At 38.8% G+C, this 20,725-nt stretch overlaps 1 protein-coding gene across 1 annotated transcript in view; it reads right to left on the bottom strand.

Moving 5' to 3' along the window:
* Positions 1 to 922: 922 nt before the first annotated feature.
* Pde3b (phosphodiesterase 3B) overlaps positions 923 to 20,725 on the bottom strand; it is a 126,586-nt gene continuing 106,783 nt past the window's right edge. The window contains exons 9-17 of the mRNA XM_051149383.1: positions 19,327 to 19,463; positions 17,941 to 18,078; positions 16,499 to 16,610; positions 14,776 to 14,889; positions 10,843 to 11,042; positions 6,277 to 6,480; positions 4,745 to 4,906; positions 2,509 to 2,776; positions 923 to 1,363 (exon numbers count right to left, since the gene is read on the bottom strand). Coding sequence (XP_051005340.1) covers positions 1,149 to 1,363; positions 2,509 to 2,776; positions 4,745 to 4,906; positions 6,277 to 6,480; positions 10,843 to 11,042; positions 14,776 to 14,889; positions 16,499 to 16,610; positions 17,941 to 18,078; positions 19,327 to 19,463 — 1,550 coding nt within the window. The 3' untranslated portion in view covers positions 923 to 1,148. The remainder of the gene's footprint in view (positions 1,364 to 2,508; positions 2,777 to 4,744; positions 4,907 to 6,276; positions 6,481 to 10,842; positions 11,043 to 14,775; positions 14,890 to 16,498; positions 16,611 to 17,940; positions 18,079 to 19,326; positions 19,464 to 20,725) is intronic.

Genomic DNA, 20,725 nt, shown 5'->3' with positions numbered 1-20,725 from the left:
GAAAAATTAAATATCCATTCCCATCATGTAATTTACCTCAGAACTCAGTCTGTCTATGGGGCTCTAGTACTACTACAAGTTTTCTCTACCGTGTATTTGTGAAGCAGAAAGAAATTAACAACAACAACAAAACCTGTCAGTTTTACTATAACCAGACTCAAAGGTACAAAACACCCAAGACACATATCTAAAGATAACCAACTATTAAGGCAATAACTTTGATGGGGTTGATTTCATCTGATTTTGCATTAAGGCAAAAGATAGCTATTTCCTTCTTCTTGGCTTTAATTAAAATGGTGCTCATTTCAAAAAAAGGTAACATCAATATTAAGACAATGTTTTTTTCTGGCAAATTTATGCCATGTTTATAATAACTAAGTGTTTAAAATTATCCTGAGCAAGAATAAAAACAACAGTTTTGACTAAAGAATAAAGCTCCTTCATTGTTAAACACCTTTAAAATTCAACCATGGAACAAAATCAGTAAGACTGGAATTCAGACTTCTGATGTCCACAGCAAACCTGAATACTTTAGGCAGAAATAAAACACACAAGTAGATTATACACAACAATAAAAAGCATCAGAAATAGATGCACCTGGGTTTTGTTAAATATAACAAAGGTCCTCAGTCCTTCAGGGATGAAGCTGGGAGAACCACACGGAACAGTGTGCTGCCATGAGCAGAAATCGCTCAGAAAGGCCACAATGAAACCCTTTTTGGATTAGGCATAGAGGTGTGTTTCCTACCCCACCCCACCCCCAAACAAAGACATAAAAGATATATATGGACATACAAGACGAATCCTGTTTTCATAAAAGCATCACGGCCATTTGGGAAACCGAAGTCACTTGAGTTTTAACCCTCCCCTGTCATGAGAAACAAGAGCTCACTACCAGCAAAGCAGCACTGTGACACAGTGAGGGCTTGAGGAAGGGCTTTGCAACATGAGTCACTGTAGCCAGCTCTAAGAATCTTTCTCTAGTTTGTGATCAAAGTGCTTAGGAGTGAGAACTGCCAGGGTAGCAAAACTCCTCTCACAGTATTAAGGCTTGTCCACACGGGGATGGTCAGTTAAGAGTCAGTACAGTGAGCACTGGGTAATGACCCAGGAAGAGAGCCCTAGGCTTCTTGGGCAGGAGTTTTCTTCTAGTCAACCATCTGCTCATCCTCTTCATCTGCTTCTTCAATAACCTGAATCTCATCTGCTTGAGGTAAGGAGGCGTTCTCCACCTGCAGTTTGCTCCCCTCGGCTTTACATTTTTCTTCTTCTTCTATGATTTCCTTCCATATCTTGTGGTTTTCAGTGAGGTGGTGCATTAGCTGGCAAAATATTTGCCGCCTGCCTTTCCTTCTTTGTGGTTCTGTGAAATTTAGAACAAACATTTGTATCAAAGCAAATATAACTCAATTGCTCAATCAGTAAATGCCTCAGTGCCCACTCTAGTCTACATAGTAACACAAACTCTAAGGTTTTAATGTGAAGAATAAGAAAAAAAAATTATCGTTGCTATAGAGATCACATCCTAACAGAACATAGACAAAGCTATGAGTGACAGGAGTTGTTCTGGATAGAAACAAAACAGAAACAAGGTACAGAGAATACTGGGTTAGAAAGGAGAATAGTGCTGAAATCTAAGATGGAAATTCTAACAACCCAAAGTCAAAAATAAAGTTTGTAATGTAGTAAAGTATTAAGTTAAATGTAATTCCAAGACTCTCATGAATATTCTTTATTATGAAAAGCCAGTCAATCAACCCCAAGTTGGCATAAGATCACTGTCTGCTGTGCCAACCCAAACACAAAGCCTTTGTGTCTAAAGTAGGTGGAAGGCAGCCAGACAAGCGGAGCCTGCCTAAGAGCACTGGCCGGATGACAGTATCTACAAAGATGTACCTCCACTAAATAAAAATGAAATTTTCATCATGCTCCATATCAGAGTCTTTATATATTTTTAAAAAGTGTCTATCTAGGTGTAATTTAAATCTTACTTTAAAATAAAGAGGAAGTGGCATTCATTAAAAGTTTCAAAGACAAGATTTTTTCCTACTTATTGTCTTATTCATAAAAATATGGTGCTATATAACTCATTCTTGATATCAAAACCATGGTTCTTTCCTCACAGGCAGGAGTTCTGGGCTCCTTTGCTTGGCCCCGCTGTCTTGATTCACTTCCAGAGTCCATGTGGGGCTGCTCTGAAGTTGTGTTCCCGGATGTTCTGATGTTTGAAGAGGGTGACATGAGTCTAAGTGCTAGGACCCACTTCAGAGATGTTCATATAAGCATTTGCTGGAAGACAGTGTCTTGAGAAATGCTACTTTTGTTAAACACGAGCCCCCATTGCCTGTAGTACCAGCACACAGCAGCTATCCAAAACCTGACTAGTCAATCCGAACACTTAGATAGGAGTTACTCAACATATCTGTACCTAAAATGCAAATATCTAAATCCACATTCAGTGCCCATTCATAATCAGTAGCATTAAACATAGTTTCCTTCTATTCTTACTGGGATTTAGATTGTCATCTGTTTCTTCATCATCTGAGTCTAATGCTTCACCATCATCATCATCATGATTATCATCCCCACTGTCTGTATCATCATCATCCTCTTCTGCTTCTACCCACTGACCAGGCAGCAAGCCAGCAGCATCATACGAGTTGCACAGGGGGCCCACAATGTGGGTGATAAAAGACTCCTGGAGTTTTGCTAGCTGAGGAGAAGACCGATCCATGAAGGGACTAATGGGTAGACCCAGGGTTGCCTCTTCATCCCCCTAGGCATTTCAAAAAGAAAGACACATTTAGCTATTAAAGATATAACCATTGAGGTTTACTGTTAAAACTACCTTGAGGGTTTGGTTGTTGTTGTCTTTGCTCTTCTTTATTTTTTCTATTCTGAGAAAAGGTCTCTCTACAGAGCCTTGGCTGTCCTGGAACTCACTCTGTAGACCAGGCTGGCCTTGAATTCACAGAGATCCTCCTGTCTCTGCCTCTGGAGTGCTGAGATTAAAGGCATGCACCACCACACCTGGCATCTTGAAGTTTTAAAAACAAAGTCTACATCAAAATAATCTTTCCCCAAAACATTAATGACCGTAGTTACTGTTAGGATGGAGTGTGGCTTGATGGACACGTGTTCACTTGGGTTCCCAAGACCTGCATCAGCTACCAGCAGAGGAAAAAACACTCTGTCTTTTCTCCACTTAAGAAATCTTAAAAATCTATTCTCATATTCTGTTTATACCAACTAATATAGTTGACACTCAATTAAAAGGGAAGATATATAAAATACTGATAATTTTACTTTCAATCTGCAAATTCTATAATTCCAACATCAATAGTTCATAATTAATAAATTAATGCTGTTATTTGGAGTAATAAATTACTGTATTGGCTTAATTTAAGATAGCATGTCGTTTGCATATTCATGTTTGTAACTGGATACACAGTATGGTATTCTGTAATTTCCAAGAGTGGGTACGAGACATTTACAATACAACATGGAATAAGTGAACATGATCTGACAAGCTCAATTTCACTATTCCTACTTTCTAAGACACAGCAATTCTAACTTGTAAATATCTTGAGTACTCATGGCTACTAGGGCTAAGAACTGCAAAGGAATATCGTATAGGTGAGTGGTATTTGATCTTTTAATGATAATGAAATTTGAAGTGTATAGAATAATCAGTTTTCTTCAACATTATAGGAAAACCTTCCCCACAAAGTGGCACAGACTCTGCAAATGAAAAAATAGTTACTTTAAAGCAATATTTTAAAAGATATGGAAAGAAGCATGTTATAATTCAAGTCTTGAAAACCATGCAGTATCTGTGCTGAACTCACTTCTATCCTTTATTTTCTGTCAGGACTTCTGCCCCATAGATGCTACATTTCTGTGTCTTTATAACAGTTTTAAGCACTCTCTTTGATAACTTCCTGTCTGGACTGTTTCTATTTTTGAGCGGAGGATGTCACAGAAGCCTTCAATTTCTCTCATTCTCAGTTATGAGTCCGAAGTCATCAATTTGCAGGCAACTAGGCGTTTGACCATGTTCCAGTGAGTACACGGGCAACACAAATTAAATTTGGTGTGGTTTCGGGGCAGGGCAAAATGGGAGGGTGCACCCGGGAGGAATGGGAAACACACATGATCAGGACGTACTGTGTGAAATTCCCAAATAGTTAATAAAAATACTATGTTGGGGGAAAATAGTTCATTTGTAAACCAACTGTTTTCAGTTATAGATTTTTGGGTTGAAAGTGATCTTGGAGACCAGAATCTATCCTTATCTATTCAGCCAAAAATACAATCAAATTATTTCAGACAAGTAATAAGCTATATATTTTTTGTTTGCTATTAGAAGTTGGGGTTGGCAAGATGGCTCAGTGGCTGTTCAGAGGACCTGAATTCAGTTCCCAGCACCTACATGGCCGCTCACGTCTGCTAACTCCATCCAGTTCTAGTGCATCCGAAGCCTTCTTTTGGTCTCCACAGGTATCAGGCATACACTTGTGCACAGACACACCCATGCAGGCAAAACTTCTACATATATATCATAAAATTTTAAAAAATATTAGCAGCAAAGGTAGAGCTGAGCAAAGCCAGGAGCCAGGGTAAACACAACATTTAGGCCCTTTCAGGGCAACTCTGATACTTCCTGTAGCAATCGAAGCCCTGAAAAGTGTTTTCTTCATCTGGCAGTTCTTCAAAATCCCATCAATCTCATGTTTCATCTTACCTGCTCATAAAATTCACTCACGATGCCTTCTGTCCACCTCAGGTGCAGATCCCGAGCTTTTGCTGGACCGTTGATATCTGCTAGTTTGATGCACACCTGGCAGACTAAGAGGCGGTCGTTTTCACTGCTCCACTCTATGCCGTTACTATGCACGTCATTGGCCTATTTTGGACAAACAGAATTGTTTTAGGTTCTGAGGACACAAGGGGTTTTTCATGTTTGTCAGTTCTTACCAATTATCTTAAAGCTATTTTCTGTCCAAAGGACAGAAAGAAGTTTTAATAAATGCTTCCTTAAAATCAGAGTATGCTGTAAATATGGACCTATGTGATAAAATGTTCCACTGAAGTAGGAATAAGATTTTGTTTCAAAGTCAGCATAGCTTTTTATTAAAAAAGGGTAAGAAGGAAGCCAAGTTTTGTCTCACTGTTTGTAATTATCACAGAGAATGATGCACATGCATGTACAGATATGTAATTCTAGTAAACACGTGTACATGTGAACTACTAATCATAAGAATTTTAACTACTTCTCCCTAAGGGAAAGGCCACTTAAAAGAACTAAGGAAATATGTCTGTTCTAGCTGCGACAGGCAACGAAACAATTCAAGGACACAAGCTCAACTCTGTGGTCTAAACCTTAAATCACAAGGATATTAAATCAGCACGTAAACTATTCAGATCCAATTCCTCCTCTGTAAAGAATGGCGGTGATCTTGTCATACACTGCCAAAAAGATAAACAAACACAGTGCCTGGCTGATAATAACAACTAAGTAAATATTAACTAGCATTACTTAAGTAAGTGAAATTACCATTATTAGCTAGGCAGATTTAGTATGCATTTTATTTTCTCTTGGAAATAAAAATTGAGCCACCAGCAGTTTTCTGTTGGCCAAAAATAAAGCGGAGTAGCATAATTCTCTCAAGAAAGTAACCAACGGTCCTCAACTTTTTCTACTCCATGGGACACAACGCTATTATCCCTGTTGTGAGAGCAGGCTAGTGATTCTCCGAGAGGAAGAGCTATGAGCTGGCCTCCCCCATCCCACATCACAGTGACTACACACAGCAGTGCTGGCACCAAGTGTGGGGATGAGGAAGTCATTGTCAGACAGAACAGAAGAGACACTGCTCTTCTGCATGTCCGCAGGAGAAAATTACTAGAACAAAGAAGGTCTGACACAAACTGGCTTCTCAAAAAGACAACTTCAATTTTATAAAATGTCTCAGTTGGCACTGAGTAACTCTAATTTTGCTTTAAAAATGTTGGATATAATTATTATTTGAAAAAGAAAGCCATAATAAAATTCATCTATTTGTCAAAAGGAAGCGTATCAAGCAACAGTATTTTATGACAAACTGTGACAGCAAAAGTGTGTATTTAAAATAGCACAGTAATATTCTTTAATATCAGCTATTATTCTTCATGTGTAATGTAATTCCAATTTAACATCAAAAACCACTTTTCATCTATAACACTAACAACAATAGTTTCCGTTTTCAAAATGAGACACAACTTTACATAACAAACCTTGGCATTAAATTCAGCAAGGAAATCAAAATGTTTTTTGAGGTCTGTAGCAAGGATGGCCTCTATGACTAAAAACCGAAAGCGCTTGAATTCCACGTGATCGAGGTTAAGGAGGAAGTCGTACTCTGGGCGAGAAAGATACAAATTCCAAGCCGATGCAGCATGGTGGTTTTCTAGAACAGACCTGTCGTTGTATAAAACTGCCTGAAAAGAATATAAAGAAAAATGAGACAAGTATCTCACACAGGAGTTTTGATACCTCACGGTCAGAACAGTGCACATGCCTACAAATGAGGCCTACTATGATGGAAGGCTGTAATGATTTTTACCAGGGAGTAGACTGCTGTGCAAAGAGGCTAAGGACACCTTTTCTTCTGATGTGCACATAAAAAATGAAATATTCATTCTCAAATACTCTGCAATGCCATGCTGCCTCCCAAGTGAGGGAAAGCTGTGTTTTTTAAGTAAACATTCAATTTTTAAAGCTTCTAATAATAAGTTCATTGGGATATAGACTAGGATTAGGGCCCAACTCTGTTCTGCAAGCAGCACAGAGTTAAGTAAAGACGGCGTGATGCGCAGGGTAAGCCAGAGGCCCGCGTGTCGTAAGTCACAGCCTATAGTCCTGTCCTGACACTGAGCCTGAGAGATAAATATGCACCAAACAGGCAAGATCGCAAATCCCCTGGACTCAATAGTATGAGCTTGCTTCTCTCTGCCTCACACCAGTGGGAGGCCCTGAGGTGGCAGTCGGAACCAGTAGAATATAGAATTTCTAAAGCTTCTACCATTTCTAAAAACTAAAACATTTTCAAAATTACTAAGGAAGAAGTGATTTTTTAAAAATAGCCATCTGAAGTTGTGTTAAAGTGCAGGGTTTAAAAAACAGAAACAAAGCTCTGTTTGTGTCCTCCTGGCCCTTACTGCCTAATAGAAAAGGCAGACACAGAGAGAGGAAGGCGTGCCAGCTGAGACACAGGTGAGCTTGATGCCTGTACCTGCTTTTTGATGCTGGCACACCTGCATGCCATCTGGTGACCACTTTACACAGTGGAATGATTTAAGCTGTTTGAGACACATCAAAGCTTCTCATGAACCCTCAGAGACTTCGGAGCAGCATAAGTTCCCCCAAAAGACTTCATTCCAAAGATTCCATGAGGAAACAGTTTATATTTAACTGTGTTGACGAATCATGCTTGATTTAGTGACGATTGACACGACATTAAAATAGCTCCACCATATGAAGAAGAAGTAACTAAACTCCAAGGTCATGAGCACGCTGCTGGAGGGCCCGCGAGCTCATGGGACCGGGTTCACGGCAAAAGCCTCACCACCTACCTCAACCCCGGAGCCTGCGTAGGCACAAGTGGAAACGTGAGCCCCTTGAAATTTGTTATTCAGCCTCCACATGCACCGCCCCCCCCCAAAGCATACACACCATACACATGACAATAGTTTGAACTCATGTTCAATGAGTATTTTCTGAAGCTAGCTAGAGGCTTTCAGAGAGCTAGGACAGTAAAATAAAAGAGTAAGTTCCCAATTCCTTTGCCATTCAAACTGTCCTCTGAAATTACTAATGAGAAATAAAATGGAAGCAAAAATCAGAATCAATTTATAATCCTCATAGTACAAACATCAAATACATGGGAAAAAATAAGAACAGATTGTGGAAAGAGCAACTCACCTGTTGACATGAAAATGACTGTAAGGACCTTTCTTTCCTCCTTTGGTACCAGGCTTAGCACTGAGTCTCTGAGACTGGGGTGGGGGCAGGGGGCATCTGTTGAGGCGGGTGGGGGGGGAGTGGGGGGGTGGGGAGGAGGGCGTCTGGAGAGGCGTGGGGGGGGACGTCTGGAGAGGGGGGAGCGGTCTGGTGAGGCGGGAGGCGGGGGCGTCTGGTGAGGCCGGGGGCGGGGCGTCTGGTGAGGCGGGGGCGGGGCGTCTGGCGAGGCGGGAGGCGGGGTGTCTGGTGAGACTCGGGGGCGGGGCGTTTGGTGAGGTGGGGGGGCGTCTGGTGAGGCCGGGGGCGGGGCGTCTGGTGAGGCGGGGGCGGGGCGTCTGGCGAGGCGGGAGGCGGGGGCGTCTGGTGAGACTCGGGGGCGGGGCGTTTGGTGAGGTGGGGGGGGCGTCTGGTGAGGCGGGGGCGGGGCGTCTGGCGAGGCGGGAGGCGGGGCGTCTGGTGAGGCGGGGGCGGGGCGTCTGGCGAGGCGGGAGGCGGGGTGTCTGGTCAGACTCGGGGGCGGGGCGTTTGGTGAGGTGGGGGGGGCGTCTGGTGAGGCGGGGGGGGGGGCGGGGTGTCTGGTGCCACCTACTACACTTGTACACTGAGAGCCCTTTAGTCTGCAATACTGACACCCATACTAGTATCTCATTCTCTCCAAGCAGCTTCCTCCAGTATTCTACAAGATGGTCTTTCTGCCTGGAGGTTCATGTGGAACGTAGGTTACTGAGCGCGCTCTTGGAAAGGATTGTTAGGTGCCAGGCTCTTCTGTCTTTTTCACACGAATTCCCTCAGCATAGTAGTTTTGTTTCCCTACACACTCCTCATGATGAGTTATGCCCACACAGGCCCAAAGGCAATGTAACCCAACAATTTTGTAAACTAAAACTTCTAAAATGATGAGTCAAAATAAACCATGTAGTTTTAACATGTTGTTTCTTTTTGCCCTTTATATCACGATGTTTTGTTCCACTGGAAAACTTTGTGTGGTATGATGTGTTATACACACTTGTTAGTGTGGACAGGTGCACATGTGCCTACAAGTTCCTGTGAAAACCAGAGGCTGACTATGAATGTCTTTTCCAGATCATTTCCAATATTTTTGTGACAGTCCCTCTGTGAACCTTCTGAAGCTCATTCTTTGGATGGATGAGCTAGCCAAAGAACCAGTACCCCTCCCCTGCCCAGAGCCAGGGTCACAAGAGCATGCCACTATGTCTGCCTTTTTAACATGATTCTGGGAGTCTTAACGCAGCTCCTCATGCTAGGAGAAGGTAAGCCTTCTCCTAGGCCCAGAGGGATAATACACTTTTATCTCATTCACACACCTCAGGAACAAGTGAGCAACCAAATCACACACAGGCTTCCTGACATCACATCTAGTGCTTTTTCCAAAGAATCGTGATTTACCAAATAAGTATGTCAACCAGACTGTGGAGGTTAGAATGGCCTCTGAATTTGTTGAGTGAAACTGCGAATATAAATCCTTGTGCAGGTAGTTTCTTCCAAATAGCATTTGTAAAATGAACATCTCTTTCTGTCTGTCTGTCTGTCTGTCTGTCTGTCTGTCTCTCTCTCTCTCTCTCTCTCTCTCTCACACACACACACACACACACACACACACACACACACACACACCTCAACTTGATATTAAAAGAATTTATCATCTATATTTAATACAACTGGCCTGCTTGAATTAGATAGGTTAAAAAAAGAGGCAACTAAAAATGGCTACAAATGATAAAAAGATAAAAACGGACATAAAAACAGAATGCTAAAGACAGATAGACTCATCAGAGACAGTCATGTAAGGCATGTTGTTAGAAGCATACAACATTGCAGGAATCTCCAACACAGACACACACTTCAAATCACTGAGCCATGTTTAGTTTTAAGTAGTCTTGCGTAAAGCTACCTTAGCTACAGTATTCATTCTGGAAATCTATACTACTTTATTTAAGCTGTGATGTGACCCTAGAAAAATTTGATACTTTATCAGCTATATTCCTTCCATACAAACTTTTGTACCAAAATAAATTACTACATATTCTTTTTATTACATTTGTATTTACACGTTTGCTTTTGTGGAGCAGGGACACATGTGAGGCCATCTGAGGAGACAGCTTGCAGTAATTGGCTCTCTCTATCACGCAGGCCTCAGGGATCATGCTCGGAGGCAGGCCTTTATCCGGGAGCACATCTTGCCAGCCCAAGAAGAAAATTGTTAGTGCACTAATATAGTCATTAATACCGTGCTAACAGACTAAACGTCAAGACAGTGAGAAAATCATAGGAGAATAATGGAAGGAACAAAAGCATTAACGGCATTCTGAGCCATTATACCTTTCAGCCACACTAGGGACCCACTCAGAAGAACAAAGGTCCAACCAGAGCTTTATCAAATTGATAAAAGACAAAAACATTTCTATTGGGGGCTGGAGAGAGAACTCAGAGGCTAAGAGCACCGGCTGCTCTTCCAAAGGTCCTGGGTTCAATCCCCAGCAGCCACATGGCAGCTCACAGCCACCTATCATGAGATCCGGCACCCTCTCCCGCCTGCAGCCACAGCATTGTACACAAACTTAATCAATATTTTCAAAAAAATATTTCTATCAATATCTAGAATTTTAAAAACATGGAGGTATTTCATAAACTATGTATTCCTTTTTTATGGTGAAGAAACTGATCCTAGCATTCCTCATCATGTGTTCTCATCAATTAATTACAACGAAGAGTCTCTACTGGCAACATAACTCACAAAAAAATGATGGCTTAGAGGGATATGCAATGGGTTATTAAAATTTCCAGGATTATTCTTAAGCTCCTGAAAACCTCCTTCCTACCTGAGGTGCATTCGTAGCCACTAGGAACGCGTTGGTTCTCCCCGGGTGGTCGTAGTCGTGCATGGCGGCTGCCACATACAGAGCCATCAGCTCCAGCGCGGGGATGTTTGCGCACAGGCAGCCGTAGCTCGCGTCTGGGACACGGCAGCTCTTCGAAGAGGCATAAGCAGTGTGCCCAGAACTAAGTCTGCCGTCTGCATCTGGGGGATGACAAACAGCAAGCAAGCATCAGTGTGTGACTGCCTGGCAAGCATGCCAAGGACAGAACTGCCTGTAGGTAACATCAGTGTCAGTGTGAATTTGTTAAAATACCCACTCCCAGGATTTAAAGAGTATGGTTTCCTATGTTTACCTTGCAGTACATAAGAGACTTCTAACACTAGGATGATGCTTTTTTCTCAGGCTGATGAATTCATAAAAACTCTAAATTTGTGATTTTCTAAACTTTTGTTTTTTAAGGGCTAACTATATTAGCGACGCAAAATACTAGCATCAAGAAAAGGAAGTGGACACAGAGTCCCATCCCTAATCCAAGAAGAAGTTACTCGCAATTGATCCCTCCTAGGAAAGGGGAGATGGGTTTTCTTCAATGAAGTGTCATTTAATGTATCAACCACACTCCAGGGCAGGGCCCATGCTCCAAGGTAGTTAACGAACAAAAAACAGATTTGATGTGTTGTTTTGTGTGTGTGTGTGTGTGTGTGTGTGTGTGTGTGTGTGTGTGTGTGTGTGTGTTTTTTGTTACTTTTCCTTTTTTGTCTGTTTTGATTTTCTTTTTGTTGTTAGTGTTTTTCTACCTTTTTTTGAGAGAGAGAGAGAGAGAGAGAGAGAGAGAGAGAGAAGAGGAACAAATAACTGAGTGGGTAAGGAGGTGAGAAGGATCTTGGAAGAACTGGCAGAGGGGAAAGAATATGATCAAAACATGCTGAATGAAAAAATTTAAATGTATATAGTACTGGTAAAAAAAAAAAAAAGATCTAAATGGGCAAAACTTGGGAATTAAATTTGATTCTAAAAACATGAACACATAGGTAGTCAATGTATCAGCACTAAGGCCCTCGACACTGCTTTTCACATCTCATCCTGAAGAATCGGTTCACTTGCTGCGATGACTACTTTCTCTTCCCCTCCTTTTCCTCGCCTGAGCTCTTTACAGTGAAACACTACAAAAAGCATGACCATGCAAATGCCTGAAAGGCGAGAGCTACTCGGTACCAGTCCTGTTTCCTCCTGTTAGAAGCAGTGCACACTCTGGGCTTCTGTTTCCTACTATCTCACCAATTGCTCCTGTTGTTTTATATTAGCCAAGGCTTAATGGTTACACTGCCACTGCTGCTAAGGGGACTGGAAGAAATAATAAAACATAAAAGACATCATAGTAGACAGCTTATAAAACCAAATATAAAAGAGATATAAGCTGTCCTTGGTTGTGTTCATCAGTTAGAAATAGTGCCTTGTCAAAGTCCAGATGGTTACTTAATTGGAATTTAAGTCAGTATTTGTTATCATAACAATTGTTTAACATAATGACTTTAATGCCCTAATGATAATTTTAAAGTGTTCATTATTTTCATACTGTTTGTACCTTCAATATATGTATTGAGTTTCAGAAAACTGTACTCTAACACTCCTTAAGACAATTATAAAAACAAAAACAGTTAAACATATAAACATGGGGTTAAGTAAGTAAACTGCTACTAAAAATATTTTATTTATTAATATCAGGTTAATATCCTGAACATTTCCCTGTGTTACATCTATCATAGATTTTCCCCCTTAAATTATAAATTAATCTTAAAAACCAAAATTGGCAAAGTATAACTCTATTAAACTAAAACAATTAGTTGAGAATAATGATGCAGCATAGGACCATTTGGGGCACATAAGACACTGTGTTCAAACAAAAAACAAACAATAACAAAAATGTAAACACTAAAACAAAACAAAATAAAAACTCAGTAAATACTTAGAGCTTAGACAGTAGGTTCTTGATTCAGCAGTACATACAAGTTTGACAGAAACGTTAACGTTAAGATGGCAGTGTTTTACAAATTCTTTTCAGATTCAATAATTAATATGTATAAAATCCAGCCTGGCTTTTTAAATGTAAAATTATAAACTGAGTATACAATTAAGATATGAATACAAGAGATTGAATGGCTAAAATTACCTCAAAGGGGGCGGAGGGGGGAAACAGGCTGGAGAGATGGCTCAGAGGATAAGAGCCCTCACTGCTCTACCAAAGGTCCTGAATTCACTTCCCATCAACCACATGGTGACTCACAACCCTCTCTAATGAGATCCGTGCCCTCTTACAGCATGCAGGGGTACATGCAGGTGAAACACTGTATACATAATAAATAAATCTTTAAAGAAAATTGGAGGACTCATATTTCCTAACTGGAACACTTACTACACAGTTCAAGTGATAAGGACATGTGATATTATTACAGAGATGAGCACAGATAGATGAAATAAAACTGAAAGTCGAGAAAAATATTTGATGTTTATGGTTACATCATGCACCAACCTAGTTTGCATGGCCAGTTTTCAAAATGCACCAGAATACAGTAATAATCTAGGGACTTTTCGCAAAAGAATAGCTATCTGAGAAAGACAGCTTGATTTTATATAAAAACTTATGGATTTATACACTGTAATTCCCATTCAGTGGTCTACAAAGGCTCTATAAAGGAAATGTATCTGCAAAAGATAATATGAGCACTGCTAGATTGGTCAGGCATTTTGAAGTGCAATTTACACCAGTGGAAAGCATTTCATGATTTTCACTCTCTGGGTATCACATAAAATCCACAGCCTCAATGTTAAAGAATTGTGGCAGGGAGGGGGTTTTAATATTTAGATGTTGTAAATTTGCCATCAGAACTCAAAGGTCCCTCTAGGTACAGATTTTCGAATTCTTCAACTATCCACCATTTTGCAGGGAACTCTCCATAGGGCTCTCTCCCTAGCTATCTAGAAAACTCTACTGAGTAAAGAGACAATATCTAGCCTAAACTTAGTCCTATTGTGCATCTAGGATACTCATTGCTTTATTTAAGTGTGTGTGTGTGTGTGTGTGTGTGTGTGTGTGTGTGTGTGTGTGCGCGCGCGCGCGCGTGTGTGTATGTCTCTATGTGTGTGGTGTATGCATTCATGAGTGCAATGTCTGCCAAAACCAAAGATATCAAAAGATTCCTTGGAGCTGGATCATGAGCTACCCAACAGGAGTACTGGAAGTGAACTTGGCTTCTCAGGAGAATGGCAAGAGCTCTTAACTGCTGCACTATCTACCCAGCCCCCATCCATTACTTCTTAGTCAACAGGAGCTATTCAGCATTATCTCTCCAGTGTTACGAAGAAGATGAAAGTACATTACAAAATGTGGGACTTTGTGTTCCATACAAACTACTCTGGTAGATCTACTTTACTAGAGTATTTCATGGTTGTAATAAGTTCAAACAATAAGAAATACAGAAACTTTATAATACATGAAGCTTACTTAAACCAATATTTATGATATGGGATAGTATTAAGTTTTTGGACAACAATTTACAATGCTTACAAATGTTTTAAGTATTACTTAAGTAATTCTACGATATTTTTTAATGTGTTCATTTGGTTTGGTATTTTCACATATTTTAAACATACCTAATAGACTGGGAAAATGGTGAAAATACGCATGATAATGGCTATCTTAGTGGAGTGGGAAGACAGAAAACAGGTCTCATACAGTACTTCTGGATCATAATCTAGTTCTTATGATGGTAACAAATTTAAAAATTTTATATCATGTTAAACACTGTAACATAGACAATCTTTTATGTGTTCCAAAGTTGACTTAAAGAAAAATTTTAGAGATACTTTTATAAGACTGTTTGATTTATTATTTCTAATTAAATAATTAAAAGAAAGCTCTTTAGGAGAAAATACCTGCTTCAGTTCCTGTTTCATGGTCATTGTGGATCTGCTGTAATCCAGGAATTGGTCGTGTTGTCAAATACCAAACAGCATGTAGGACATCTGTGGCATGTATACGGTTGTGATCTGAAGTTACCAAAATACTTCATTATAGCATCATTCTGTGTAGGCTTCGCATAAGACATTTGGAAAGTAAAATGTTTTTTCTAGTTATACTATGTCCCAACAAGTAATTATATTTTATTTTATTTTAAAGGTGGTCTGGTATATTAAAAGGTGATCTTTTTAAAAGTTTCAGATAAAATGCAAAGACATAGCAAAAGCTGTAAGAACACACAAGGATGACAAATATAACTGAAAGGTATTGAAAAAAATTATTGAGATTTCTATTTTGTGGCTTTTATAACATGTGGTGTCTAGATTGTGGAGACACAATATAGAACATTTTGGGGGACAGGAAAGATGACCCAGTGGGTAAGGGTACTTCCTGTGTATAAATATAAATGAAGATCTGATTTCAGATCCTAGTACCTAAATGAAAAGCTGGGCATATTGTATGTGCACTGTAATCCCAGTGCTTGGGGTGGGGTGCTGGGACAGGAGGAGGGGAGGAGTTTGCCTGGTCTCCAGCACAGATGCCAGCTCAGTAGAGGAGCCTGCCTCAAACAGAGTGATACAGCAAGTCTTTCTGTGTGCAAATAGGCATGTCCACCTGTATACACATGTATGTGTGTGTGTTCACACACATACACACAGTTTTGCTCACTAAAAAGTTATATATTCTGCATGGCTATGCTTTTGGCAAAAAAGTGAGAAATTCTCATCTCATGTTTCCTATGAAGATTAAATGGAAGTTAAAGCTTGACTAACTCACTTTAAACTACTAGGCAGTATTAGTACACTAATTTAGGAATAATTTACTCTATGTGTTCATATAGAGGGAAACTACAGAAAGGTCTCACACATTAAAAAGTATTTTTCTAATATGAAAATCAAATTATATTCAGTATAAAAAATTAAAAATAATTCCAAAAGTGAGAAACACAATTTAAAATAGAAAATTAAGTTTTAAATATTCTTAAATGAATGATTTTCTGAAATTATTGACTTAACATTCATAAATACTTAAAAATATAAGGCATACAGATAGATAATTGAATGGGCTAAAGAAATGGTTCGGTCAATAAATGTTTCCTTTTCAATTACAAAGACCTGATTTTGAGGCCCAGAACTCAGATTTAAAAAAAAAAAAAAAAAAAAGTCAGGTCCAGTGGCACAACACTTACAAATGGAGTGCTGGGGCAGACAAGAGACAGGAGACTCTCTGGGACTCACAGGCCAGCCAGCCTGGCCTAGCAGGTGAGCTCAAGGAAAATGCAGACCTACAAATGCATGTGTGCATGTACACACGCACAAGTGCATGTACATGCACACATATACATACACACAAAATGATGTATATATGTATGTATCATTTAAGTGAAGAAAAATGTTTATAAATAGGTATCAATATTATGATCCACTTTATAAAAAATTTATAAGAAGGAAGGCTTGGAAGACATATATCAAAATTGACAAGTCAGTTATTACCAGGAAATAGGTTATATATATCTATTTAAAATTTTCTCAAATGTAAAAAAATTTTTTTCTCAAATGTGTATTTCAAAAATACATCAGGGATCATTTGAAAAGAAAAACATGTTATCAAAACTTAATCAGGTATGCCAATACTCACAAGGAATGTCTCGGTAGCCATTTTCTAATGCATGGAAATAGTTCATAAATTCTTGAGTGGGAATTTTAAATGTTTCCAATAAACCGGTGTCTTGAAATAAAGTATACATAACCTAAAAGTATAAGAAAAGGAAGTTCACTTTAAAAGTCAGATTGCCTCTCTGTAGCTTAGTTTGTATATATTTACAAATATGGCCGTGCATATGTTAATTTTCTCGTGGTGCTGGGATTGAACCCTGGACCTCCCGCATGTTAGCAAGAACTGCACTCACTGAGCTATGAGCACAGACCTCCTTGGTTTAGGGTAGTGTCTTTGAGCTGTCTAGGCTGACCTTGAACTTGAGATCCTCTTGCCTACACTTCTCAGGTAACTGGGATAACAGACTGCGGCACCAGGCCCACCATATTTATTTAGTTTTATTTATGTTTGTGAGGGGCCGCCATGTGTGTATAGACGCCTGTAGAGGGCAGCAGAGGCTGCTGGATCCCCTGGAGCTGACATAACAGGCAGTTTTGAGCCACTTGACATGGCACTGGGATCCGAACTCAGGTCCTCTGGGAGAACATCAAGTGCTCTTAGGAGCCGAACCATCTCTCCATGCCTCTCAGTGCATTTCCTTAAGTTAGCTCATTATAGGCATCTCAAAAATTATTCTTCCAAACAATTAAAAAGGAAGATTATCACCCTAAGGACTAGGAAAACCAAAGAAATTTTATCATGTCCAAATTTAATTTTTTTTTCTTGACTTCTCTTTGGGTTTTTATTCCAAATTTACTCAAAGATACTGCAAACTCTACTTTGTTTTTAAGTGTGTTTTTTTTAAAGTCTGAAAGAGTTTATTCATCGTATTTTTTTTTAATCTTAAAGAATTCGACAGGATGGGCCTTCTGTGCCTGCCACATGGTATTCCTTTATGTTCTGTATTTTGTAGATATACAATTACTTTAATTCTCATGAAAAGAATTAATGAGAATCATATTTTAGGAAGGTCAACTGTTAGAATGATTAGGTAGAACTCTGACTCTTGGTTCATTTATGAGATTCACCAAAGACATAGATGGGGGTTAAAAAGGTGAAGTTTAAATTTTAGTAGTTAGAACTAAACCATTTTTCAGTTCCTTTCAAACATCAACAATCATAAAAAAGTAAATCTTGATTATACTATGTTAGCCTAACTTAAATCTCATTAATATAGTCAAGTCAATGATTCTTATATGTATTCATATATGTGAAATATGTTTCATATATTTATAATAGCATGTAACATATAATACATGTAAGCATCATGTATACTTTAACTGTATGTTTTGAGGGCTACCTGAAAGACAAATGCAATGGCAATGTCATTTCTGAACTTGTACTTAAACCAGTATCATGATTTAGATTTTGCTTTTATAAATATTTGAAAATTTATAGTAACAAAGTAGAGATATGAAACAAACCTGACTGAGAATTCTTCCTGATTTTTCTCCCATGTTTTCTACAAGCTCAAAAATCTGAAAATTCCAGTTGCTCATCTTTTCTATTAATGAGCCATGATCTTCTACTAGCATCGGGTCCAGTAACACTTCCTGCTCAACCTAAACATAGGAGGAAAAGCAACTTTACCTTTTACAGATATTTTATTCAAACCAGTACATCTAAAAATATTATCATTTCAATAGTTAGGACAAAAGTATTTTAAATGTCTATTTATTATAGTATGTTCTGTGTGCGAACGCACACATTTTTAAAACTATGTCTGAGTATGTTTCAGACTGAACATTAACAACAGCCTGTCTTCTACAGTCGCTTTCTCAAATATTCTTTCGTGTTACATCTTGCCTTCTAGTTCTTCTCTTTGTTAAAAGCCACCTCAAGACAACTTTAACATGCAGTCTTAGCATCGGAAAGCTGATTTTATATATATATATATATATATATATATATATATATATATATGTGTGTGTGTGTGTGTGTGTGTGTGTGTGTGTCACTTATACATAATTATTTTATTTTAAAATGACTTCATAAACCTAAAGTCCATCATCTCACAATGCAATTCAGTTTAGAGCATTTATTTATACCATCAAGTTCTATCTTGCTGGCCTTATCTACAACAGTCATATGCTCAGAGAGCATAAACACTTCACATTTCAGACTCAGATATTTTATGTACCAAAGTATAAGAAGAAAACCCTTGTCTCATTACAGTGGTAGCTCTTACTAGGGTAGTGTCCTCGAATACATGAATATGATTTTGTCCTATAAACTTAATATTGAACTTGAGGAAACTGGCACTACTAGAAGGAATCTTTCTATTTTTAATATTTTCTGCGTGTGCATTCGCACATGTGACAGAGCGTACGTCTGTGAAAGTCAGAAGATAACTTTATGGAGTCAGAGTCCGCTCCTTCCACCGTGTGAGTCCGAGGGACCAAGCTGGGACGGTCACTGGTTGGCAAGCAACTCTATCAAAGCCGCCCAACTTGCTAGCCCAGGCACACGGCGACTCTCTTTGTTTTCTAATGACTATGCCATGGTCTCTGCATTCTTTTTTACTTTTTCTGTCTCTGCGTTTTAAAACACAATTAACAAAAATATAATGAAATATATCTACAATAAAATAAAACAGTCATATAAAAGTAAATCTTTGTTGTTCCCAGATAATAGGCTTAGACCTATTGTTCATATTTCCGGCACTCTTTCAGTTAATTGTGACTGCTCAGTGAAAAAAACCTAAAATTCCATTACATTGATAATTATGCTCTGTGAAAAAATAATGAAGCCAGTACTAACTAGTGCCATATTTCACCTTAACACAATGATACTGAAAGTTTATCTTTTACATTTGGCTGCTGTGCCTCTTCCATTAGGTGATTACCACCTTCCGGAAGCAACCCCCTGCAGTCGCTCCTCACTGCCTCTTCTTGAGTTTCCACAATGTTGAATCGTTCTTTTGGAAAAACAGTGTTGTCTTCTTCACCTTTCAAAAAATATATATAGTTGATTACAAAAACTGGTTAATGATTTAAAACTATTCTGGTAAAGTGAATCACAATGCAATTCAGTTTAAAGCATTTATTTATACCATCAAGTTCTAAGCTCAGAGAACATAAACACTTCACATTTGGGACTCAGTTTTTACATTTACTTATGGATTACAAAAAGAGGTAGATATATTTATGAAATAAAATGTCAGTCCCTACCAACAGACACTTCTTGCCAATTTGGTATAAACCAAACTCATATGAGATTCAGACACAAAAACTCTAAATTCATAATTTTATGTGAATACAATTTTTAAAATACGTAAAACTTAAACCACACTATGACAAATGCTGAATTATTTCTCTACTTACTTGTTTAATAATGGTCTTTTTATTAAGCTACATAGAAAAGCAGGGTAACACCAGTAGCCCAACAGTTTTTAATATTTTGTTTTATTTATAATACCCTAAACAGGTAATTTTTCTAGGATAGATTCATACACTATTAAGTAACCGAATGTAATTACATACAATGTTAGTTTTTAAACACAAAATGATCAATGAAGGAAGTTGGGGGAAAGGCCCATACCCTGTTTTTCTCTTTATGAAATGTTCAAAAGTCCCAAATTGATATCTTAGTCAGTGGCCTGGTCATGCCAATAAAGGTGCCTGTCACACAGCTAGGCACCCTGAGTTCACTCCCTGGAACCCATATAAAGGCAGAAAGAGAAAACCAACTCAACAGGTTGTCTGATCCCCACATGCACACCATGGTATGACAGTCCGCCACCCTCAACCTGCCATCATTCACAAGCACACAGTAGTTTTTAAATGTTAGTAATATGCATGAGTGCTATATATGAGCACTGAAAGGAAGGGAAATCATTTACCTTAAGGGGTACAGCTGCAAGGGTGCATAAAGGGAAATTTTAAGATAAATATTTAGTTTCTAAATCTGGGTATACATTACACAATGTATAAAAATACATCGAGCTTTAAACTCATGATATATATGTTCTTCAATACATAGGACTTTAAATATTTTTTTCTGTTCATTTACTGAGATGTCATCTCATTAAATTGCCCAGTCACCCCTCAACTAACAATCCCTCACCTTATCTACAATATAGACCTGGCAAGTTTTTAAAAGTAAAACTAGGCTTTCTGCTTGTGTTGTGAGGTGTAGTGTGTGTGTGTGTGTGTGTGTGTGTGTGTGTGTGTGTGTGTGTGTGTGTGTGTGTGTGTCTGTCTGTCTGTC

The sequence above is a fragment of the Acomys russatus genome, chromosome 7 (genome assembly GCF_903995435.1).
Source record: "Acomys russatus chromosome 7, mAcoRus1.1, whole genome shotgun sequence".
Classification (NCBI taxonomy): Eukaryota; Metazoa; Chordata; class Mammalia; order Rodentia; family Muridae; genus Acomys; species Acomys russatus.
The sequence above is the reverse complement of the archived record's forward strand: the minus strand, read 5'-3'. Positions and strand labels throughout refer to the sequence as shown.